This window comes from Astatotilapia calliptera, chromosome 23, assembly GCF_900246225.1.
Source record: "Astatotilapia calliptera chromosome 23, fAstCal1.2, whole genome shotgun sequence".
NCBI lineage: Eukaryota > Metazoa > Chordata > Actinopteri > Cichliformes > Cichlidae > Astatotilapia > Astatotilapia calliptera.
Window position 1 is genome coordinate 20,754,989 of NC_039323.1, and position 26,857 is coordinate 20,781,845.

The window sequence follows — 26,857 nt, forward strand, 5'->3', positions numbered from 1 at the left end:
AGTGGCTGGGATAGTTTACAGCAGAGCTTTCCGAAGTGTGGGGCCCGCCCCCCATTGCAGGGGGGGTGCGGTATGAAAAGGAAAAAAAAAACCCCCAAAATGCTTGGACACTGCTAGCAGAGGGCACCCACACAAACGCAAAGCAGGAGATGAAGCATAGCTAATATGTTTCCAAACCAACTTCATTCTAAGCCAAAGACTAGAAAATATGGTGAAGCAAATCTTCCCTTTGGCTTCACCTGCACAAGTGCCAAGGTAGGTCTCCCCTGCAGAATTAGTTTTCCCTTCGTCGGGAGCAGCGCTGGGCTCTTCAAATCACGGACAAACAGTATCCCACATTCTTGATTTTTAGTTCACAAACACTTGTTGCAATGACTAACTACTCCTGACATTTTGGAGATGTTAGCTCTTTATACAGTAAAGTTACAGTGGGATACAAATAATATCAGGCTGATCCTGCCATGATTTGTTCCCCCGGTTCAAATCACGGACAAACAGTATCCCACAGCTGTTTATGTTTTTAAACCCATTTTGCACAGAGAGGCATTTTTCGAAAAATGTATTGATAGCAATGTTGAATATTATTACACAGGAAAAAAACAACTACACATAAAATAATCACACTGTGACGCCTCTGCCTTTGTAAATAGAGGGACAGTAACTGCATGTGTATATGTAAGCGTGTAAAACCTGCAGATGGTAAGATTAACAGTATTTTGTCTCTATCTGCAATTCATCTCATGTAAACAATAACGTGGCGCACAGCGTGACGTGAAAAAGGCACATACCTTTGACATTACGTGACGAGCTCTGTATTCCTCGTCCACACGTAAACGCAAAAAAGGAGATTTAAAAAATCTCAGTTTTAGGTGATTCGAAACGCCGTTTACGTGTGGACGAAACAGCTGCGTGTTCAAAAATACCCGTGTAGGTGCGACGCAGCGTAAAAGAGTTAGTAGTTTATTTTATTACTACCTGTAATTTATTGCAGATTACTTGTATTTGCTTAATTGTTTACTAAATGTTTGAGGTGTGAAATAAACCGCAATTGAGCAAAATATGGGTGTGTGTGGTTGGAGGGTGGGTTTGTGCGCGCGCGGGTGGGGGGGGCAGGGGGCCTAGCAAAAAAAGTTTGGGAACGAGCTCTAATATCTGACCTGAGATGAGAAACTTTGTCCAGCATGAAGAGGATGGACTCTGCTCCCTCTGCTGGTATGGAGGTCCACAGGAGGTTCAGTTTGACTCTGTCTCCGTGTTTGAGGATGAAGATCAGAGCAGCACAGTCCACTGAGTCCAGCTCTCTGCAGCTCAGGTTGATCACATGACCAAGTGACCTCAGTAAACTGGGTACAGCGTGACTGTCATGAGCTCTGCAGAGCTCTCTGATGGAGCTCATCACAAAGCTGGGACTGGGCCTGAAAACAAACAGTTTATTTCCAACTTTGTTTAAAGGATCCATAAACTTCTGATTAAAGATGAGACAGCATTTCAAATCCTCCTGATTAAACAGCAGAAACTGTGTTTGGTAAAAGATCAAACTACATTCAGCACCTTTTAAACACAATCCTGTCCAGAAAGGGAAGCAGACGTGTGGTTTCCTCCTGTAAGAAGAGGTTCTTCCTCAGGTTCACAGTGATGGTCTGAGCTGACGCCTGCTGCAGCAGATAGTGAAGAAGCTCCCAGTTCAGACAGCAGGAGGTCAGGTCTCCACCAACCTTACTGAAGAAGGACAACGTCAAGTCCTTGTCCTGGATTTCATGGAGGAGAGACAGAAGCTGCTGGAAGCTCTCTTCACTCAGTCTGCAGAGATCATAAATATAAAATAAGATTTAAAGTAAAAATGTACATTTTATTTGGCCTGTGATGTCCAGGAAAGACATTTACTTGACTGTTAGAGGACCATCATGGAGCAGCAGAGTAATCAGACCCTGAGCAGGGATGCAGCTCTCAGTCAGGTCCAACCGTCCGACTGTCCAGTGTCTCAGCAGGGAAGCCAAACTACTGACAGCCCTCAACATCACTCTCTGTGATGGTCGAGCTTTCTTAGGCACAAGAGAAAGCTCTTCCACAGCCAGCGGACAGACCACTCTGCCTCTTCTTACCCACTGAAACAGGAGCAAGGACATGTTGATGGAAAGCCTGAAGATCACAGAGACAAAAGAGGAGAAATGATGAACACCAAGAACCAAAGATTCAAAGTGGACAGCAGATAAATGGTGTTAGAAGAACAAGAGAGTCATGATTTCACTTCCTGCCTCAGACTGTGTAGTTGTGTTGTGTGTCTAAAGAGGAGAGCGGCTCCTCTGGCAGACATCTTGCTGGGTGTGAGGACGAGATCCACTTTAGAGCCACACAGTCTGAGAACTCTCCCCACAGACCAGCAGCTTTTCCTGTGTAACTCTCCTGTTAACAGCAGCTGGAACCCCAGGAGCTGCAGCAGAGACTCCAGCTGCTGGGCCTCCTCTCTGGATCTTACAGACATGGATGTACACACACTCTGGAAGAAGTCTGGATCACAGCTGGAACACAGTGGAGATGAAATCAGAAAACACAGGCAGACCTACTCACATTACCACAAACCACATTTTGTGTTTCATTCATCGATGAACAAGCTGATAAAACTAGCAATTAGTTTTGTTGTCATTCCATGAAAAATCAGGGTCTCTATTAATCAGGGGAATTTTTTGCACTTTAGTAAATTTAATGAAGAAATGTCCAAATTCCTCTTCATTAGTATTTTTTAGAGTTATAGGCCATCAAAGTAAACATGCATGGATCCATGTTATTTTTTCCAGCATGTTGATCCTCATGACTTAAGAAGCACAGTAGATATTCACATGAAAATGTACAGTTCCCCACTTACTAAATGTTAAATTTGAAGTTCTGCTTACTCAGGGAAATACAGCCATGATCATTCAGTGAACGGGTGAGGACTAAACATGTATACAGCATGTACAAAGGTGTAGTTTGTAACTAACTTTGACTTGTCCATGTTTCATATTAACGTTTAATCAAAATTCTGGATGGCTTCAGTAGAAATGTGAATTTCCCATTTGCCTCAATCCCTCCTCCTGTGTGCATCTGTCTGCGTGTTTTCAGAGGCTGAGCTTTGTTCCTGTACTTTTCCCTGTGGTTCATTCATCAATTACTCACCTGCTGCAACACTAGCCAAATCACCCATGTTTTACTAGCTAAATGTTCATGCAAACACCTACTCCCCCTCCCCTATATTGTATTATCTGAGTTTTTTTTTTAATAAATTATTAACTAATTTCTGTGAACTTTAAAAAAAGAAATACAAAACAGCTGATTTGGGGTCCAGGTGAAAACTTTTTTTAGATTAGAGTAAAAATAAGTTCTATCAAACCAGGCTGTTTTCACATAGCAATAGATAAGTTGAAATAATTACTTGACCAATACATGTCATTTGTCTACATTTTTACACTGTTAATGAAAAGTTGATTATTTCCAAGACACTACTGACTAAGTACTGTATTGTTTCTATTTACCTGAGCTGTGAGATATAAGGCAGACACTGAAGAAAATTCCTCACTTCACTCTCTTCATGTGGGCAGCCTCTCAGCTTCAACTGTTTTTTCCCTGATTGGACTTTAAGAATTTCCAGGAGGATGGAGGTCTTTCTCTCTGAGAGGTTTATGAACCAGACTGCAGGAGCTGACTGGAAAACTGACTGTAAGGATGGAAGGACACTCAAGCCTGTTTTAGACTCATAGTCCTTCACATGGGAGCACAGATCCAGCAGGAAATTGCATTTATATTGAGCATCTATGTCTCTGTCAATAAAAGGGAATGTTTGATATGTGCACACTGATGATAACAACTCCAGTATCTTCTCTCCTGTCTGCTGTTCTCTTTCTGTTGCGGCACAAAACAGATTCCCAAAGAATTTGGCTGCTTCATCTGCCAACAGAGTAAAGAAACTGGAACAAAAAGAAGAAAAGATTTAGTGATGATTTGATTACAGCTGCCAACCACACATTGATGGTCCATGTGTGTTCTGCATATAATTAAACTTAATTCGAAACCTATTAGTGGAACAACAACATCTACACTTTATATCTTGAACAACAGCAGCTTCATTTTGCCGTTTAGATGACACATGTGTAACCATACAACATCCTCCTTGTGTTGTCTCGATGCATGCTCAATCATCCAGGTAAGGAGATCCCAAAAGGTTCATTCTGATTCAGAATCAACCTTTCTGTATAGAATTTTTGTAAAACTTTGAGCAGATGAATTATTCCAAAAAGCCCTTATAGTTTTCAAAATGTAAAAAAAAAATAATAATATGACGACACTCCATCTGCAGGTGGAGACAAAAAGTAATAAACACCCTGTTATTTGATGTATTCACACATTATGCTAAACTCAAAAAGCTAAATACAAAATCTTCTGTTTAACAGTTTTTAGTTGCTCATCTATTAAAACAGAGTTTGTTAGTGCAACAACATGTTGAGTATGATTTATATACCTCTCCCCACCGCAGGGAAAAGGGTAACACCACCTGGGTCTGGGTGCAGTTCCCCCCTCCAGGGGCAAGGGTACCTAGACCCGGTTTGTAGAGTACGCTTGGGGAGTGTGATCGTGTGTACAGCGTCTCTTTATGTCTGTCTCCACGTTGGTTGAGTGTGGAGTGAGTGCATATGAGAGCATGAGGGTGGGAATGGATGTTTGTATATGTGTGTGCCTGTATGTCTGTGTCTATATGTCAGGTTGGGTGTCAGACGCCACCTCTCTGGGGACATCTCAGGCCCTCCAAGGTTTGGAGGCCTATCTCCCCCTACCACCACTTCCCCTGCCAGTGGCGGACTCCCTCAGACATCGGTGCGTTGGTGGTTCTTTGTGTCCGGGGGTGGGCGTCCGGGTACACACCGGCTCACTCCTTGGCGGCCGCTTATCGGGGCCTGGAGCCTGGGGCTCGCTCGGGCCACTTCGGAGGTGGGGTGCCCCCGGCCTCTCGGCCTGGGGCTCGGTCACTCAGGCACAGCTGGCTGCCGGCGGAGCTCACGGGCACGTCACTGCAACCCCCCCTGGCTTCTGCTCCGCGGCTGCTGAGTGAGCCCTCATCTGGGACTCTCCTCAGCTCTTACTGGGACAGTGGCGCGGCTGCCCCTCTGTTGGTCTTCCTTGGTCTCTTGTGTTCTGGGGGCCTCTGGATGTCTGGAGTTTTGATCTCCTCCATACCTGCTTCATACCCTGGTGGACGGGGCTGTGGCTCCCCCACACTCCCTAGCAGATCGTTACATGGAGAAACCTTTGGAATGCAAGCATGCTGATCCACACAGGTATGCACACAGGTGTACACACGGGTATTCACAGACGCGGACTACAGCTTTCTTGGCTGCTGCCTCAAAGCACATTGTGCGCTGTCCATCTCGCGTGCTGCACAATATCGTTTATTATTTAGTATCTACTGATATCTACTGCTAGCTAGTTTATTGTGATGGTGCCGTTTTTTTTATTATGTTGCTCTTTGTTGTTTGCTTTCTCTTCTGTTTTTTTTCTCCATACAGGTGACCCAGGTGTTTTTTTGTTTTTTTTTTGTTTTGTTTTTCTTTCTTCCCCCCCTTCTCACCGTCTCTTCTCCCCTTTGGTTTTCTCTCTCTCCCTCTCTTTCTTTCATTCTTTCTCCCTGTCCTATCCCCCAGTCATGTCTGTCCCGTTTGTAGCAACTGAAAATAAAATAAATTCATAATTATAATAAAGGTCAATCAAATGGACCAATATGGCAAGGCCATGATGATCCACTTGGTAAAATAAATCCGCTTGGCATCTTTCTTGGCCTTAAGACAACAATTCTGATGGCTAAAGATCCAAACGGGACACAAAAAAAAAAAAAAAAAAAAAAAAAAGATTTATATATATTTCAATTTCAAAGCACCAAAATTATGTAAAAAGTTGATGCTATTTGTTTGTTAAAATCTTGTTATTCACATCATTGCATTAACTGTCACTGTCATATGGGTGGAAATTGGCTAAGATGTTCAGGAACAATCCAGGAACCCCCAAGTCACAGCTCCAAAACTGACACCTTCAATTTTGACTGATCAACTGAATGTTGCTGCTGCCCACATTTTATGGAGAAAGGTTTTTATTGTCAGATGAGACTAAGACTGGGCTACTTGGCCACAATGGAAAGAGATATTTTTGGAAGAGTAAAGGTGAAGCTTTAATACCTGAGAACACTGTACTAATTGTCAAGCATAATGGTGGTAGCATAATGCAATTAGGTCTGTTTTGCTGCCAATAGTACTGGTACATTGAACAAAGGGGATTGATAATAAATAATATAGTAATATTCAATTCAATTTTATTTATATAGCGCCAAATCACAACAGCAGTCGCTAATCTAATAAAGATGAAAATAATAAATAATAATAATAATAATAAAGATGAAAAAGGACTACTTCCAAATTCGTGAACTTCATGTTACCTCAACAACTGAAAGTTGCACAGAGTTTTCTGCTCCAACAGAATAATGATTCCAAAAACCATCAGAACTGGATTTAGAGTGGATAAAGCAGGCTAACATTCAACTTCAGGAATGGCCTTCAGGTTGGACCTAAATCATATTGCAAATTTGTGGACTACACTTAAAATCTGAGTCTGTGTCAGAAAACTAACCAATTTAAATGAACTTTCCAAATTCTGCCAAGAATGGTCAAATATCAGCCAGCATTATGTTGGAAGCTTGTTGATGTCAACTAAAACTGTTTGGTCAAGGTCAAACATTTAAACTAAAATTTAGTGGGGGTTTATATATATATATTTAAGTCTCTCTGTATGATTTTAATCTGGCGTGAAAAATCCCAAATAAATCCAAATCTTGTTTTTTTTTCTTATCTTCTTTTTTAATCATTAAAGTCATCTTGTACAACCATTCCAGCTGCTACCTGTCAGTGAGAGAGGCCACATCCCTAATTTTAAGTCTTGACAAAATCCAAATGGGCGAGTCACACAACTATATCATACTCTATGATTAGGTAATGTGATACAGCACCCATCTCTGAAAAGACCCCGTGGTCTACAATGGTGAACTCACCCATCGGAGAGATACTAGTAAAATAAAAAGTTGCTTTTCTGCACTGATTACAATCTCTGAGTCTTCATTTTGAGTCTCCAGATGTCTGTTATTTCTTTGTACTTATTTGCTTTCATCTTTCTGCATTCATCCACCTATTTAAAATATTAAACTGCAGAAAAAGCTCCGACAAAAACAGTTTGAAAGTGGACAGCATAAAGATTCATTGATACACATGTTGAGTGTCTGTAAACTTCTGACGACAACTGTAATACTGATGACAAATTATAATTTAATAATCTGTCAACTCACTTGGTGAATTTATTAGACTTCAAATACGTTTATAGCCCCTGGTAAGATTTCTGAAGTTGATATAAGTTTTATATACCTTTCCTGAGTTGATGCGCTTTTCCTGAAGGAAATTTTTTAACAATGATTGCTCTGTGACAAAATCCTGTAAAATTATTTTGCTATTGCAAACCTAATTTCTAACCAGGCAATGAGAAAAATATTCTAATATGCAGTGTACACCTGTGCATAAACTGTTTGGGTAATGATTAACATGAGATAAAAATGGATACTGTAAATGATTTTGCTGTGAAATTTATTTTTTCAAGACAAAATATTTTTTCCTGTTCTGTTGCTTCGACCATCCACATCTGTGATCTGCCCTTACGTTTTCCTTTTATGATATTATTGGCTTTATGTGCTCTAAATTTTAATCACAGCTGATTGGGAACAACCAACATTTTGCCAAACTCAATGGTGGTGTTCGTCCTTGAAGGAGCTGTATGAACCTTTCTATTGTTTCACCCGACTGCTCTCTTGTTAGGTCCATTCTTGCTTTCCATCAGCCAGGCAGTAGAGCTTCATAAGGTCTGCAAAACTCTCTTTAATAACACACTATTTTGCATATTTAGATGTGTGGAGATTTGTTTTAGTAATCCAAATTATAATGTGATTACACGTTTTGTTTGTCTTCAACGCTGAGTGATTCCATAAAACACTCCTCTACTTTATATGGAAGAAAGTCTGCTATAAATAAGAATAACTGAATGATTCTTTGAATACAGTTTTATACAGTGTTATGTCACACATGTGATTTGTATGTTTGCTACAAATGAAAAGAGTTGAATAAAAAGCTTCCAAGAGTGATGATTCAAGAAACGTTTGTAGTATGAAAGTGTAGCATGACTCATTTTAGGGAAAATTTGAAGCAAAAGAATGGATGAAAGTGACGTAAAAGAAAAACTGTCATAACTTTTTATTGTTTAAATAGGTATCTGTTCTGACGCAGTGTGAATTGTATGAAGAAGATTTCATTTACCTGAGCTGTGAGATATAAGGCAGACACAGCAGGAAACTCCTCACTTCACTCTCTTCATGTGAGCAGCCTGTCAGCTCCACCTGTTTCTTCTCTGGTTGGAGTTTCAGCACTTCCAGGAGGATGGAGGTCTTTCTCTCTGAGAGGTTTATGGACCAGACTGCAGGAGCTGACTGGAAAACTGACTGTAAGGATGGAAGGACACTCAAGCCTGTTTTAGACTCATAGTCCTTCACATGGGAGCACAGATCCAGCAGGAAATTGCATTTATATTGAGCATCTATGTCTCTGTCAATAAAAGGGAATGTTTGATATGTGCACACTGATGATAACAACTCCAGTATCTTCTCTCCTGTCTGCTGTTCTCTTTCTGTTGCGGCACAAAACAGATTCCCAAAGAATTTGGCTGCTTCATCTGCCAACAGAGTAAAGAAACTGGAACAAAAAGAAGAAAAGATTTAGTGATGATTTGATTACAGCTGCCAACCACACATTGATGGTCCATGTGTGTTCTGCATATAATTAAACTTAATTCGAAACCTATTAGTGGAACAACAACATCTACACTTTATATCTTGAACAACAGCAGCTTCATTTTGCCGTTTAGATGACACATGTGTAACCATACAACATCCTCCTTGTGTTGTCTCGATGCATGCTCAATCATCCAGGTAAGGAGATCCCAAAAGGTTCATTCTGATTCAGAATCAACCTTTCTGTATAGAATTTTTGTAAAACTTTGAGCAGATGAATTATTCCAAAAAGCCCTTATAGTTTTCAAAATGTAAAAAAATAATAATAATATGACGACACTCCATCTGCAGGTGGAGACAAAAAGTAATAAACACCCTGTTATTTGATGTATTCACACATTATGCTAAACTCAAAAAGCTAAATACAAAATCTTCTGTTTAACAGTTTTTAGTTGCTCATCTATTAAAACAGAGTTTGTTAGTGCAACAACATGTTGAGTATGATTTATATACCTCTCCCCACCGCAGGGAAAAGGGTAACACCACCTGGGTCTGGGTGCAGTTCCCCCCTCCAGGGGCAAGGGTACCTAGACCCGGTTTGTAGAGTACGCTTGGGGAGTGTGATCGTGTGTACAGTGTCTCTTTATGTCTGTCTCCACGTTGGTTGAGTGTGGAGTGAGTGCATATGAGAGCATGAGGGTGGGAATGGATGTTTGTGTCTGTGTGTGCCTGTATGTCTGTGTCTATATGTCAGGTTGGGTGTCAGACGCCACCTCTCTGGGGACATCTCAGGCCCTCCAAGGTTTGGAGGCCTATCTCCCCCTACCACCACTTCCCCTGCCAGTGGCGGACTCCCTCAGACATCGGTGCGTTGGTGGTTCTTTGTGTCCGGGGGTGGGCGTCCAGGTACACACCGGCTCACTCCTTGGCGGCCGCTTATCGGGGCCTGGAGCCTGGGGCTCGCTCGGGCCACTTCGGAGGTGGGGTGCCCCCGGCCTCTCGGCCTGGGGCTCGGTCACTCAGGCACAGCTGGCTGCCGGCGGAGCTCACGGGCACGTCACTGCAACTCCCCCTGGCTTCTGCTCCGCGGCTGCTGAGTGAGCCCTCATCTGGGACTCTCCTCAGCTCTTACTGGGACAGTGGCGCGGCTGCCCCTCTGTTGGTCTTCCTTGGTCTCTTGTGTTCTGGGGGCCTCTGGATGTCTGGAGTTTTGATCTCCTCCATACCTGCTTCATACCCTGGAGGACGGGGCTGTGGCTCCCCCACACTCCCTAGCAGATCGTTACATGGAGAAACCTTTGGAATGCAAGCATGCTGATCCACACAGGTATGCACACAGGTGTACACACGGGTATTCACAGACGCGGACTACAGCTTTCTTGGCTGCTGCCTCAAAGCACATTGTGCGCTGTCTATCTCGCGTGCTGCACAATATCGTTTATTATTTAGTATCTACTGTTATCTACTGCTAGCTAGTTTATTGTGATGGTGCTGTTTTTTTTATTATGTTGCTCTTTGTTGTTTGCTTTCTCTTCTGTTTTTTTTCTCCATACAGGTGACCCAGGTGTTTTTTTGTTTTTTTTTTCTTTCTTCCCCCCCTTCTCACCGTCTCTTCTCCCCTTTGGTTTTCTTTCTCTCCCTCTCTTTCTTTCATTCTTTCTCCCTGTCCTATCCCCCAGTCATGTCTGTCCCGTTTGTAGCAACTGAAAATAAAATAAATTCATAATTATAATAAAGGTCAATCAAATGGACCAATATGGCAAGGCCATGATGATCCACTTGGTAAAATAAATCCGCTTGGCATCTTTCTTGGCCTTAAGACAACAATTCTGATGGCTAAAGATCCAAACGGGACACAAAAAAAAATAAAAAAATAAAAAAATGATTTATATATATTTCAATTTCAAAGCACCAAAATTATGTAAAAAGTTGATGCTATTTGTTTGTTAAAATCTTGTTATTCGCATCATTGCATTAACTGTCACTGTCATATGGGTGGAAATTGGCTAAGATGTTCAGGAACAATCCAGGAACCCCCAAGTCACAGCTCCAAAATTGACACCTTCAATTTTGACTGATCAACTGAATGTTGCTGCTGCCCACATTTTATGGAGAAAGGTTTTTATTGTCAGATGAGACTAAGACTGGGCTACTTGGCCACAATGGAAAGAGATATTTTTGGAAGAGTAAAGGTGAAGCTTTAATACCTGAGAACACTGTACTAACCAGAGGTGGGACCAAGTCATTGTTTTGCAAGTCTCAAGTAAGTCTCAAGTCTTTATCCTCAAGTCTCAAGTCAAGTCTTAAGTAATGTCAGGCAAGTCAGAGTCGAGTCTCAAGTCACTGGTGTAAAAGTCCGAGTCAAGTCACAAGTCTGAAACTTTGAATTTCAAGTCCTTTCGAGTCTTTAAAAAAAAAACAACGAAAAAATAATGTTGCAGTTATGCTAAATGTAAATATTAGACCATGTAATTTTAAAATCTGTGTTTTTCTCAACACATGACAAAATAGTGAACTTAGAAAATATACACAAATTGTGAAATTGCACCTCTTTAAAATGCAGCTCAATTAAACCTAGCTCCAAGAATAATTTTCACCGACAGTTCTGAGATAAGCTGCATGTTATTCTTGGATGCGGTTGTAGGACCAGCTTTAAAATCGCATGACAAAAATATACACATTAAAAAAAACTGTATCACCAACGTAGCCTGGACAACATTTGCTAGTTAGATGAAGTCAGCTATCTCATCGTAGCATATTTATATGCATATTTATAATTATACGCTTCTTGGAGTGAGTGCATACACTCATGAAGTTTAGTAACTTCCGGTCACTGCAACAAGCCCAGGTACAGTTTACCGACGGATGGGTACAGGACCTTGAAATGCACCGTGTAGAACGAAAGACCATCGTACGTATCATAAGTTTACCAGTCTCACAAATCGTCGTCATAAATACACATTCGTTAACCGTTTATTAATAGGACCTTTGAGCTCAATGGTAATTAATTAGTAGTGGAAATAATTTCTGGTAGCATCACAGAAATGTAGCAGTGACAATAATACTGTATGCTGTAATCGTACTGGGCAATTAGTGATACAAAAAACCTGTTTTATCCTGTGAATAAAAGTATATGTTTTTGTCAATGTACCATAATAACAGAAGCGAAACGCAATATTGTGTCAGGACAATTCACTATTTATGCACAATAAACAAAGGAGCATAGCGCCACAATTTCTGTTCAGCGCCAGACTTGCTTGTAACCTATATCACCAATTATGTTATGAAAATGACGTATTAACTACTAAAAAACACTGACCTTCGTGTAAATGCTTGGAGCAGACTAACCTGTGAGCTGGAGTGTTCTGGGACGTTATATTTGGTCTTTGAATGGCTGCAATCCAGGCCATCCGTCGCGTCTTTGTTACTTCGGAAACATGGCTCGAACAATTTCTCTTCAACGACGTAATCCGATAACAACCGATCTCTTTACCCGTCGGCTTCCCGTGGCTGTCATGCGACCGGCTATTGCAGTTAATAATACAACGGCTTCTTGACATTTTTGTGTTTCTTTTTATCGCTGTGTGACTGATTTCAATTGAAAGCCTGCGTGCGCTAGTACCGCTTGCCACGAGTTCCCAGAATCCTTTGCGGTTCTACCCGTGAATGACGTCACATTTTCAATCTCTATATAATATGCATGTTAAATTTTATATTTGGGGTAAAATATCAAGTCTTTTCAAGTAAACCGGTTCAAGTCCAATTCAAGTCCCAAGTCATTGGTGTAAAAGTCCAAGTCAAGTCACAAGTCTTAGAACATTTTTTCAAGTCAAGTCTAAAGTCATAAAATTAATGACTCGAGTCTGACTCGAGTCCAAGTCATGTGACTCGAGTCCACACCTCTGGTACTAACTGTCAAGCATAATGGTGGTAGCATAATGCAATTAGGTCCGTTTTGCTGCCAATAGTACTGGTACATTGAACAAAGGGGATTGATAATAAATAATATAGTAATATTCAATTCAATTTTATTTATATAGCGCCAAATCACAACAGCAGTCGCTAATCTAATAAAGATGAAAATAATAAATAATAATAATAATAATAAAGATGAAAAAGGACTACTTCCAAATTCGTGAACTTCATGTTACCTCAACAACTGAAAGTTGCACAGAGTTTTCTGCTCCAACAGAATAATGATTCCAAAAACCATCAGAACTGGATTTAGAGTGGATAAAGCAGGCTAACATTCAACTTCAGGAATGGCCTTCAGGTTGGACCTAAATCATATTGCAAATTTGTGGACTACACTTAAAATCTGAGTCTGTGTCAGAAAACTAACCAATTTAAATGAACTTTCCAAATTCTGCCAAGAATGGTCAAATATCAGCCAGCATTATGTTGGAAGCTTGTTGATGTCAACTAAAACTGTTTGGTCAAGGTCAAACATTTAAACTAAAATTTAGTGGGGGTTTATATATATATTTAAGTCTCTCTGTATGATTTTAATCTGGCGTGAAAAATCCCAAATAAATCCAAATCTTGTTTTTTTTTCTTATCTTCTTTTTTAATCATTAAAGTCATCTTGTACAACCATTCCAGCTGCTACCTGTCAGTGAGAGAGGCCACATCCCTAATTTTAAGTCTTGACAAAATCCAAATGGGCGAGTCACACAACTATATCATACTCTATGATTAGGTAATGTGATACAGCACCCATCTCTGAAAAGACCCCGTGGTCTACAATGGTGAACTCACCCATCGGAGAGATACTAGTAAAATAAAAAGTTGCTTTTCTGCACTGATTACAATCTCTGAGTCTTCATTTTGAGTCTCCAGATGTCTGTTATTTCTTTGTACTTATTTGCTTTCATCTTTCTGCATTCATCCACCTATTTAAAATATTAAACTGCAGAAAAAGCTCCGACAAAAACAGTTTGAAAGTGGACAGCATAAAGATTCATTGATACACATGTTGAGTGTCTGTAAACTTCTGACGACAACTGTAATACTGATGACAAATTATAATTTAATAATCTGTCAACTCACTTGGTGAATTTATTAGACTTCAAATACGTTTATAGCCCCTGGTAAGATTTCTGAAGTTGATATAAGTTTTATATACCTTTCCTGAGTTGATGCGCTTTTCCTGAAGGAAATTTTTTAACAATGATTGCTCTGTGACAAAATCCTGTAAAATTATTTTGCTATTGCAAACCTAATTTCTAACCAGGCAATGAGAAAAATATTCTAATATGCAGTGTACACCTGTGCATAAACTGTTTGGGTAATGATTAACATGAGATAAAAATGGATACTGTAAATGATTTTGCTGTGAAATTTATTTTTTCAAGACAAAATATTTTTTCCTGTTCTGTTGCTTCGACCATCCACATCTGTGATCTGCCCTTACGTTTTCCTTTTATGATATTATTGGCTTTATGTGCTCTAAATTTTAATCACAGCTGATTGGGAACAACCAACATTTTGCCAAACTCAATGGTGGTGTTCGTCCTTGAAGGAGCTGTATGAACCTTTCTATTGTTTCACCCGACTGCTCTCTTGTTAGGTCCATTCTTGCTTTCCATCAGCCAGGCAGTAGAGCTTCATAAGGTCTGCAAAACTCTCTTTAATAACACACTATTTTGCATATTTAGATGTGTGGAGATTTGTTTTAGTAATCCAAATTATAATGTGATTACACGTTTTGTTTGTCTTCAACACTGAGTGATTCCATAAAACACTCCTCTACTTTATATGGAAGGAAGTCTGCTCTAAATAAAAATAACTGAATGATTCTTTGAATACAGTTTTATACAGTGTTATGTCACACATGTGATTTGTATGTTTGCTACAAATGAAAAGAGTTGAATAAAAAGCTTCCAAGAGTGATGATTCAAGAAACGTTTGTAGTATGAAAGTGTAGCATGACTCATTTCAGGGAAAATTTGAAGCAAAAGAATGGATGAAAGTGACGTAAAAGAAAAACTGTCATAACTTTTTATTGTTTAAATAGGTATCTGTTCTGACGCAGTGTGAATTGTATGAAGAAGAATTCATTTACCTGAGCTGTGAGATATAAGGCAGACACTGCAGGAAACTCCTCACTTCACTCTTTTCATGTGAGCAGCCTCTCAGCTTCACTTGTTTCTTCTCTGGTTGGAGTTTCAGCACTTCCAGGAGGATGGAGGTCTTTCTCTCTGAGAGCTTTATGGACCAGACTGCAGGAGCTGACTGGAAAACTGACTGTAATGATGGAAGGACACTCAAGCCTGTTTTAGTCTCATAAGATTACAGATCCATGAGGAAGTCACACTGTTTCTCTTTCAGAGGACTGTTTTTGTATCTGCACACTGATGATAACAGCTCCAGTATCTTCTCTCCTGTCTGCTGTTCTCTCTCTGCTGCTGCACAGAACAGATTCCCCAAAAAAGTGATTTCCCCTGACTCCAGAGGCACAACACTGGAACAATAAGAAGGAAACATTTAGTGATGATTTGATCTGAGCTGCATAAAAACAACCACACACTACTGATGGACTCCATCTTGTCCATGTGTGTCCTGTATATAATGAAAGTCCATTTTCAAGCCGTCTTCCATCAGAACAGCTGAACATTGTTGTTAGACTGTTACTGACTCACAACACAAACACTAATCCTGTGTGTGAAATCACTGCGTGCTGAACTGTAACTGTCATTTTATTTACTGTCTGACTTTAGAGAGTAAAACACTAAATATCAACAACATAGAAACACAGAGTGGAACAACAACATCTACACTTCATATCTTGTACAACAGCAGCTTCACCTGCTGCTCAGATCACACATGTGGAAATCACACTTATTCTGCACATCTTCATGTGTTACAGGATTAAATTTAAGGGGGTGGCTGTAGCTCAGGAGGTAGAGCTGGTCATCTATTAATTGGAAGGTTGGGGGTTCGATCCTCCAGTCTGCATGCCAAGTATCCTTGGGCAAGTTACTAACCCCAAGTTGCTCTTCAATGCATCCATCGGAGTGTGAATGTGTGTGAATGTAGTTAGACAGCACTCAGTTTACAGTCAGAGATTGTGAGATTGGCTGAATGTGACATGTTGCATAGAACGCTCTGAGTACTCCGGGAGAGTAGAAAAGCGCTATTTAAGAATGAGTCCATTTACCAAGATATAACTAGTTCACACATAGTAACTGCTCTTTTCTTTCTTATGAACTTGAATCTGACACGATATTCCAAAATCCATCAGCAATAGTGATTTACAGTGTTTCTGAACATCCAAGAATTATTTGTATCTTTCATGATGATGTTTCAACATGACTGTGTTGTTGTTACTGAGCTGCAATTTTATCATTAATCACATTATTTCAAATATTTTCATACAGCGAGAAGATTATCGCGTTTCAGACTCTTTCAGTCAAATAGTTCAAATAATAACATCTGTGTACTCCACACTCTTCTGTGATTCATTTGTTCAGTCACACAGGGACCTTCATTAACTTAGATTAGCTGCTAACAACTCACTGAAACACAACTGATTTTAAACATTCAAAGTATATTACTGATTACAACGATAAAATTAAATAAAACAATGTTTTGAAAATACAAGATTACTTTTTTATGTATGGTTGAAGAACATGTCATAAGGATTCAGCTGTTTTGAACTGATCACACATACATCTATAATATCAGGTTCAAGGCAACAAATTACTGACAATAATTAAATAAGCACAGTGCTGTGCAGAAAACAATGTTTCCCTCTGATATTAGGTACAGTAGAAATATAACTGAAATATGGACTCCAAGTGGATGAAATCAGAATGTGTAAACAGAAATATTGGTGACAAAAATATAATATTGAAATATTAAATTGTATCATTACAGTAAATTGTTGGAAATTAAAACATTTTTTTTCCACTGAGTGAGTTCATTTACCTGAGCTGTGAGATATAAGGCAGACACAGCAGGAAACTCCTCACTTCACTCTCTTCATGTGAGCAGCCTGTCAGCTCCACGTGTTTCTTCTCTGTTTGGAGTTTCAGCACTTCCAGGAGGATGGAGGTCTTTCTCTCTGAGAGCTTTATGGACCAGACTGCAGGAGTGGACTGGAAAACTGACTGTAATGATGGAAGGACACTCAAGCCTGTTTTAGTCTCATAGTCCTTCACATGAGAGTACAGATCCAGCAGAACAGCACACTGGATCACTGCGTCCATGTCTCTCTCATGAAGAGGGAATGTTTGATAGCTGCACACTGATGATAACAGCTCCAGTATCTTCTCTCCTGTCTGCTGTTCTCTCTCTGCTGCTGCACAGAACAGATTCCCCAAAAAAGTGATTTCCCCTGACTCCAGAGGCACAACACTGGAACAATAAGAAGGAAACATTTAGTGATGATTTGATCTGAGCTGCATAAATACAACCACACACTACTGATGGACTCCATCTTGTCCATGTGTGTCCTGTATATAATGAAAGTCCATTTTCAAGCCGTCTTCCATCAGAGCAGCTGAACATTGTTGTTAGACTGTTACTGACTCACAACACAAACACTAATCCTGTGTGTGAAATCACTGTGCTGAACTGTAACTGTCATTTTATTTGCTGTCTGACTTTAGAGAGTAAAAGACTAAATATGAACAACATAGAAACACAGAGTGGAACAACAACATCTACACTTCATATCTTGTACAACAGCAGCTTCACCTGCTGCTCAGATAACACATGTGGAAATCACACTTATTCTGCACATCTTCATGTGTTACAGGATTACATTTAAGGGGGTGGCTGTAGCTCAGGAGGTAGAGCTGGTCATCTGCTAATTGGAAGGTTGGGGGTTCGATCCTTCAGTCTACCTGCCAAGTATCCTTGGGCAAGTTACTAACCCCAAGTTGCTCTTCAATGCATCCATCGGAGTGTGAATGTGTGTGAATGTAGTTAGACAGCACTCAGTTTACAGTCAGAGATTGTGAGATTGGCTGAATGTGACATGTTGTATAGAACGCTCTGAGTACTCCGGGAGAGTAGAAAAGCGCTATTTAAGAATGAGTCCATTTACCAAGATATAACTAGTTCACACATAGTAACTGCTCTTTTCTTTCTTATGAACTTGAATCTGACACGATATTCCAAAATCCATCAGCAATAGTGATTTACAGTGTTTCTGAACATCCAAGAATTATTTGTATCTTTCATGATGATGTTTCAACATGACTGTGTTGTTGTTACTGAGCTGCAATTTTATCATTAATCACATTATTTCAAATATTTTCATACAGCGAGAAGATTATCGCGTTTCAGACTCTTTCAGTCAAATAGTTCAAATAATAACATCTGTGTACTCCACACTCTTCTGTGATTCATTTGTTCAGTCACACAGGGACCTTCATGAACTTAGATTAGCTGCTAACAACTCACTGAAACACAACTGATTTTAAACATTCAAAGTATATTACTGATTACAACGATAAAATTAAATAAAACAATGTTTTGAAAATACAAGATTACTTTTTTATGTATGGTTGAAGAACATGTCATAAGGATTCAGCTGTTTTGAACTGATCACACATACATCTATAATATCAGGTTCAAGGCAACAAATTACTGACAATAATTAAATAAGCACAGTGCTGTGCAGAAAACAATGTTTCCCTCTGATATTAGGTACAGTAGAAATATAACTGAAATATGGACTCCAAGTGGATGAAATCAGAATGTGTAAACAGAAATATTGGTGACAAAAATATAATATTGAAATATTAAATTGTATCATTACAGTAAATTGTTGGAAATTAAAACATTTTTTTCCACTGAGTGAGTTCATTTACCTAAGCTGTGAGATATAAGGCAGACACAGCAGGAAACTCCTCACTTCACTCTCTTCATGTGAGCAGCCTCTCAGCTTCACTTGTTTCTTCTCTGGTTGGAGTTTCAGCACTTCCAGGAGGATGGAGGTCTTTCTCTCTGACAGGTTTATGGACCAGACTGCAGGAGCTGACTGGAAAACTGACTGTAATGATGGAAGGACACTCAAGCCTGTTTTAGTCTCATAGTCCTTCACATGGGAGTACAGATCCAGCAGGAAATCAGACACATAAGAATCATCCATGTATCTCTCATGAACAGGGAATGTTTTGTATCTGCACACTGATGATAACAGCTCCAGTATCTTCTCTCCTGTCTGCTGTTCTCTCTCTGCTGCTGCACAGAACAGATTCACAAAGAACCTGATTTCTTCATGACGACGTGACCTCCAACGATCAACACTGGAACAATAAGAAGGAAACATTTAGTGATGATTTGATCTGAGCTGCATAAATACAACCACACACTACTGATGGACTCCATCTTGTCCATGTGTGTCCTGTATATAATGAAAGTCCATTTTCAAGCCGTCTTCCATCAGAGCAGCTGAACATTGTTGTTAGACTGTTACTGACTCACAACACAAACACTAATCCTGTGTGTGAAATCACTGCGTGCTGAACTGTAACTGTCATTTTATTTACTGTCTGACTTTAGAGAGTAAAACACTAAATATGAACAACATAGAAACACAAAGAGTGGAACAACAACATCTACACTTCATATCTTGTACAACAGCAGCTTCACCTGCTGCTCAGATAACACACGTGTAAATCACACTTATTCTGCACATCTTCATGTGTTACAGGATTAAATTTAAGGGGGTGGCTGTAGCTCAGGAGGTAGAGCTGGTCATCTGCTAATTGGAAGGTTGGGGGTTCGATCCTTCAGTCTACCTGCCAAGTATCCTTGGGCAAGTTACTAACCCCAAGTTGCTCTTCAATGCATCCATCGGAGTGTGAATGTGTGTGAATGTAGTTAGACAGCACTCAGTTTACAGTCAGAGATTGTGAGATTGGCTGAATGTGACATGTTGTATAGAACGCTCTGAGTACTCCGGGAGAGTAGAAAAGCGCTATTTAAGAATGAGTCCATTTACCAAGATATAACTAGTTCACACATAGTAACTGCTCTTTTCTTTCTTATGAACTTGAATCTGACACGATATTCCAAAATCCATCAGCAATAGTGATTTACAGTGTTTCTGAACATCCAAGAATTATTTGTATCTTTCATGATGATGTTTCAACATGACTGTGTTGTTGTTACTGAGGTGCAATTTTATCATTAATCACATTATTTCAAATATTTTCATACAGCGAGAAGATTATCACGTTTCAGACTCTTTCAGTCAAATAGTTCAAATAATAACATCTGTGTACTCCACACTCTTCTGTGATTCATTTGTTCAGTCACACAGGGACCTTCATTAACTTAGATTAGCTGCTAACAACTCACTGAAACACAACTGATTTTAAACATTCAAAGTATATTACTGATTACAACGATAAAATTAAATAAAACAATGTTTTGAAAATACAAGATTACTTTTTTATGTATGGTTGAAGAACATGTCATAAGGATTCAGCTGTTTTGAACTGATCACACATACATCTATAATATCAGGTTCAAGGCAACAAATTACTGACAATAATTAAATAAGCACAGTGCTGTGCAGAAAACAATGTTTCCCTCTGATATTAGGTACAGTAGAAATATAACTGAAATATGGACTCCAAGTGGATGAAATCAGAATGTGTAAACAGAAATATTGGTGACAAAAATATAATATTGAAATATTAAATTGTATCATTACAGTAAATTGTTGGAAATTAAAACATTTTTTTCCACTGAGTGAGTTCATTTACCTGAGCTGTGAGATATAAGGCAGACACAGCAGGAAACTCCTCACTTCACTCTCTTCATGTGAGCAGCCTCTCAGCTCCACTTGTTTCTTCTCTGGTTGGAGTTTCAGCACTTCCAGGAGGATGGAGGTCTTTCTCTCTGAGAGCTTTATGGACCAGACTGCAGGAGCTGACTGGAAAACTGACTGTAATGATGGAAGGACACTCAAGCCTGTTTTAGTCTCATAGTCCTTCACATGAGAGTACAGATCCAGCAGGAAATCAGACACATAAGAATCATCCATGTATGTGTCATTAAAAGGGAATGTTTGATAGCTGCACACTGATGATAACAGCTCCAGTATCTTCTCTCCTGTCTGCTGTTCTCTCTCTGCTGCTGCACAGAACAGATTCCCCAAAAAAGTGATTTCCCCTGACTCCAGAGGCACAACACTGGAACAATAAGAAGGAAACATTTAGTGATGATTTGATCTGAGCTGCATAAATACAACCACACACTACTGATGGACTCCATCTTGTCCATGTGTGTCCTGTATATAATGAAAGTCCATTTTAAAGCCATCTTCCATCAGAGCAGCTGAACATTGTTGTTAGACTGTTACTGACTCACAACACAAACACTAATCCTGTGTGTGAAATCACTGTGTGCTGAACTGTAACTGTCATTTTATTTACTGTCTGACTTTAGAGAGTAAAACACTAAATATGAACAACATAGAAACACAGAGTGGAACAACAACATCTACACTTCATATCTTGTACAACAGCAGCTTCTCCTGCTGCTCAGATCACACACGTGTAAATCACACTTATTCTGCACATCTTCATGTGTTACAGGACTAAATTTAAGGGGGTGGCTGTAGCTCAGGAGGTAGAGCTGGTCATCTGCTAATTGGAAGGTTGGGGGTTCGATCCTTCAGTCTACCTGCCAAGTATCCTTGGGCAAGTTACTAACCCCAAGTTGCTCTTCAATGCATCCATCGGAGTGTGAATGTGTGTGAATGTAGTTAGACAGCACTCAGTTTACAGTCAGAGATTGTGAGATTGGCTGAATGTGACATGTTGTATAGAACGCTCTGAGTACTCCGGGAGAGTAGAAAAGCGCTATTTAAGAATGAGTCCATTTACCAAGATATAACTAGTTCACACATAGTAACTGCTCTTTTCTTTCTTATGAACTTGAATCTGACACGATATTCCAAAATCCATCAGCAATAGTGATTTACAGTGTTTCTGAACATCCAAGAATTATTTGTATCTTTCATGATGATGTTTCAACATGACTGTGTTGTTGTTACTGAGCTGCAATTTTATCATTAATCACATTATTTCAAATATTTTCATACAGCGAGAAGATTATCGCGTTTCAGACTCTTTCAGTCAAATAGTTCAAATAATAACATCTGTGTACTCCACACTCTTCTGTGATTCATTTGTTCAGTCACACAGGGACCTTCATTAACTTAGATTAGCTGCTAACAACTCACTGAAACACAACTGATTTTAAACATTCAAAGTATATTACTGATTACAACGATAAAATTAAATAAAACAATGTTTTGAAAATACAAGATTACTTTTTTATGTATGGTTGAAGAACATGTCATAAGGATTCAGCTGTTTTGAACTGATCACACATACATCTATAATATCAGGTTCAAGGCAACAAATTACTGACAATAATTAAATAAGCACAGTGCTGTGCAGAAAACAATGTTTCCCTCTGATATTAGGTACAGTAGAAATATAACTGAAATATGGACTCCAAGTGGATGAAATCAGAATGTGTAAACAGAAATATTGGTGACAAAAATATAATATTGAAATATTAAATTGTATCATTACAGTAAATTGTTGGAAATTAAAACATTTTTTTCCACTGAGTGAGTTCATTTACCTGAGCTGTGAGATATAAGGCAGACACAGCAGGAAACTCCTCACTTCACTCTCTTCATGTGAGCAGCCTCTCAGCTTCACTTGTTTCTTCTCTGGTTGGAGTTTCAGCACTTCCAGGAGGATGGAGGTCTTTCTCTCTGAGAGCTTTATGGACCAGACTGCAGGAGCTGAAAATACTGACTGTAATGATGGAAGGACACTCAAGCCTGTTTTAGTCTCATAATCCTTCACATCAGAGCACAGATCCAGGAGGAGATCACACCGATATTCCTCCAAATCATCATCACCATCATCATAGCCAACAAAAGGGAATGTATCAAATCGGCACACTGATGATAACAGCTCCAGTATCTTCTCTCCTGTCTGCTGTTCTCTCTCTGCTGCTGCACAGAACAGATTCCCCAAAAAAGTGATTTCTTCATGAAGATCTGACCTCCAACGATCAACACTGGAACAATAAGAAGGAAACATTTAGTGATGATTTGATCTGAGCTGCATAAATACAACCACACACTACTGATGGACTCCATCTTGTCCATGTGTGTCCTGTATATAATGAAAGTCCATTTTCAAGCCGTCTTCCATCAGAACAGCTGAACATTGTTGTTAGACTGTTACTGACTCACAACACAAACACTAATCCTGTGTGTGAAATCACTGCGTGCTGAACTGTAACTGTCATTTTATTTGCTGTCTGACTTTAGAGAGTAAAAGACTAAATATGAACAACATAGAAACACAGAGTGGAACAACAACATCTACACTTCATATCTTGTACAACAGCAGCTTCACCTGCTGCTCAGATAACACACGTGTAAATCACACTTATTCTGCACATCTTCATGTGTTACAGGACTAAATTTAAGGGGGTGGCTGTAGCTCAGGAGGTAGAGCTGGTCATCTGCTAATTGGAAGGTTGGGGGTTCGATCCTTCAGTCTACCTGCCAAGTATCCTTGGGCAAGTTACTAACCCCAAGTTGCTCTTCAATGCATCCATCGGAGTGTGAATGTGTGTGAATGTAGTTAGACAGCACTCAGTTTACAGTCAGAGATTGTGAGATTGGCTGAATGTGACATGTTGTATAGAACGCTCTGAGTACTCCGGGAGAGTAGAAAAGCGCTATTTAAGAATGAGTCCATTTACCAAGATATAACTAGTTCACACATAGTAACTGCTCTTTTCTTTCTTATGAACTTGAATCTGACACGATATTCCAAAATCCATCAGCAATAGTGATTTACAGTGTTTCTGAACATCCAAGAATTATTTGTATCTTTCATGATGATGTTTCAACATGACTGTGTTGTTGTTACTGAGCTGCAATTTTATCATTAATCACATTATTTCAAATATTTTCATACAGCGAGAAGATTATCGCGTTTCAGACTCTTTCAGTCAAATAGTTCAAATAATAACATCTGTGTACTCCACACTCTTCTGTGATTCATTTGTTCAGTCACACAGGGACCTTCATTAACTTAGATTAGCTGCTAACAACTCACTGAAACACAACTGATTTTAAACATTCAAAGTATATTACTGATTACAACGATAAAATTAAATAAAACAATGTTTTGAAAATACAAGATTACTTTTTTATGTATGGTTGAAGAACATGTCATAAGGATTCAGCTGTTTTGAACTGATCACACATACATCTATAATATCAGGTTCAAGGCAACAAATTACTGACAATAATTAAATAAGCACAGTGCTGTGCAGAAAACAATGTTTCCCTCTGATATTAGGTACAGTAGAAATATAACTGAAATATGGACTCCAAGTGGATGAAATCAGAATGTGTAAACAGAAATATTGGTGACAAAAATATAATATTGAAATATTAAATTGTATCATTACAGTAAATTGTTGGAAATTAAAACATTTTTTTCCACTGAGTGAGTTCATTTACCTGAGCTGTGAGATAGAAGGCAGACACAGCAGGAAACTCCTCACTTCACTCTCTTCATGTGAGCAGCCTGTCAGCTCCACGTGTTTCTTCTCTGGTTGGAGTTTCAGCACTTCCAGGAGGATGGAGGTCTTTCTCTCTGAGAGCTTTATGAACCAGACTGCAGGAGCTGAAAATACTGACTGTAATGATGGAAGGACACTCAAGCCTGTTTTAGTCTCATAATCCTTCACATGAGAGTACAGATCCAGGAGGAGATCACACCGATATTCCTCCAAATCATCATCACCATCATCATAGCCAACAAAAGGGAATGTATCAAATCGGCACACTGATGATAACAGCTCCAGTATCTTCTCTCCTGTCTGCTGTTCTCTCTCTGCTGCTGCACAGAACAGATTCACAAAGAACCTGATTTCTTCATCACGATCCTCAAAATCAACACTGGAACAATAAGAAGGAAACATTTAGTGATGATTTGATGTGAGCTGAATAAAAACAACCACACACAATTGATGGACTCCATCTTACTGACTCACAACACAAACATTAATCCTGTGTGTGAAATCACTGCGTGCTGAACTGTAACTGTCATTTATTTACTGTCTGACTTTAGAGAATAAAACACTAAATATGAACAACATAGAAACACAGAGTGGAACAACAACATCTACACTTCATATCTTGTACAACAGCAGCTTCACCTGCTGCTCAGATCACACACGTGTAAATCATAATTATTCTACACATGTTCATGTGTTATTAGAGTAAACTGAAACGGATGCTAGTTCATCTGTATGGTAACAATTTGTTTAATTTTTTTACTTGAAGCTGGTGAGATATTCTACAAAGCAATGCCAGTTTTGTCCTTCAGTTTGTCAGTACTTCTAAGAAGTATTAATATTTGCTAGCAAACAGGACCCATACAAACATGATACAATGATTATAGTAACATGATTTGATACATTGCACTGTGACACACCAATTTAATTTACAATTTCTGATCAAATAAACTGTGAAATATATTTTTATAACATAGAAATATGTCACTGAAAAAATTTAAAGATATAAATAGTTCACATATAGTAACAGCTGTTTTCTTTTTTATGAACTTAAATCTGACATGCTATTCAAAAACCCAACAGCAGTGTTGATTTACAGTTTTTCAAAACTAGTATTTAGTATTAATTTGATCTTTCATGAAGATGTTTCAACATGACTGTGTTGTTGTTACTAAGCTACAGTTTTTCTAGTAATCACATGATGTCATCATTTTCATACAGGGAGAAGATTATGACATATTTTCAGACTCTTTCGGACAAATAGCCAAATAATAACATCTGTGTTCTCCACACTCTTCTGTGATTCATTTGTTCAGTCACACAGTGACTTTCATTAACTTGGATCAGCTGCTAACGACTCACTGAAACACAACTGATTTTAAACTTTGAAAATATATTAATCAATGTGAGCATCTGGAAACTAACAAATTACTTTTTTATATGAACATGATGAATTGATAACAAGCCTTAATTTTTATGAAGTGATCACACATGTTTAAGATATCAGCCTTCAGGGGAGCACAGAACTAAAAATAATAAAACAAACACAGTAGTGTACAGAGAACAATGTTTCCTTCTGAAATTAGACAGAGTACAAATATAACTGAAAAATTACCTGATGTGTGAAAAAAACAAAAATCACAATATCTAAAAACTAAACAAACTCAAAGACAAGAATATTAATTTTAAATCATACAATAACAGTAAACCTTCTGGAATTAAATTTTTTTTTGTACTGTTTGAGTTGATTTACCGCAGCAGCGAAACAATGAAAATGATGAAAAAAACTGTTGTAACTTTCTTTGTTTAAGATGTTATCTGTTCTGACGCAGTGTGAATTGTATGAAGTAGAATTCATTTACCTGAGCTGTGAGATATAAGGCAGACACTGAAGGAAACTCCTCACGTCACTCTCTTCATGTGAGCAGCCTGTCAGCTCCACTTGTTTCTTCTCTGGTTGGAGTTTCAGCACTTCCAGGAGGATGGAGGTCTTTCTCTCTGAGAGCTTTATGGACCAGACTGCAGGAGCTGACTGGAAAACTGACTGTAATGATGGAAGGACACTCAAGCCTGTTTTAGTCTCACAGTCCTTCACATGAGAGTACAGATCCAGCAGGAAATGAATCTGATACTCCATCTCTTCGTAGTCATCATCTGTGTGATTAAAAGGGAATATTCCATCTCTGCACACTGATGATAACAGCTCCAGTATCTTCTCTCCTGGCTGCTGTTCTCTCTCTGCTTTTCCCAGCATTAAATTGGTTTCAGTGGAGCGTAAAAATGAAGAGGAGAAACTAAAACAAGAATTGAACATTTTGCCATAACATCAGAAACATAGATGACTATTATCATTTACAACCACTCTGTTATAAGTAACTGTTATTATATCATGCAAGGAATTATGTTTGATCTTTGAAGACAGAGTAA

General features: G+C 39.0%; 1 protein-coding gene across 2 annotated transcripts in view; it reads right to left on the minus strand.

The window, feature by feature from the left end:
- The window catches only part of LOC113016627 (uncharacterized), a 141,005-nt gene that overhangs the window by 3,425 nt on the left and 110,723 nt on the right, over window positions 1-26,857 (minus strand). The window contains exons 15-26 of one of the 2 annotated variants that reach the window (XM_026159573.1): window positions 26,293-26,724; window positions 24,372-24,812; window positions 22,460-22,906; window positions 20,566-20,994; window positions 18,661-19,098; window positions 16,769-17,197; window positions 8,370-8,801; window positions 3,510-3,941; window positions 2,256-2,519; window positions 1,885-2,139; window positions 1,552-1,800; window positions 1,158-1,415 (exon numbers count right to left, since the gene is read on the minus strand). In XM_026159573.1, the coding sequence (XP_026015358.1) occupies window positions 1,158-1,415; window positions 1,552-1,800; window positions 1,885-2,139; window positions 2,256-2,519; window positions 3,510-3,941; window positions 8,370-8,801; window positions 16,769-17,197; window positions 18,661-19,098; window positions 20,566-20,994; window positions 22,460-22,906; window positions 24,372-24,812; window positions 26,293-26,724 (4,506 nt within the window). The remainder of the gene's footprint in view (window positions 1-1,157; window positions 1,416-1,551; window positions 1,801-1,884; window positions 2,140-2,255; window positions 2,520-3,509; window positions 3,942-8,369; window positions 8,802-16,768; window positions 17,198-18,660; window positions 19,099-20,565; window positions 20,995-22,459; window positions 22,907-24,371; window positions 24,813-26,292; window positions 26,725-26,857) is intronic. The other variant, XM_026159576.1, reaches the window with a different exon arrangement.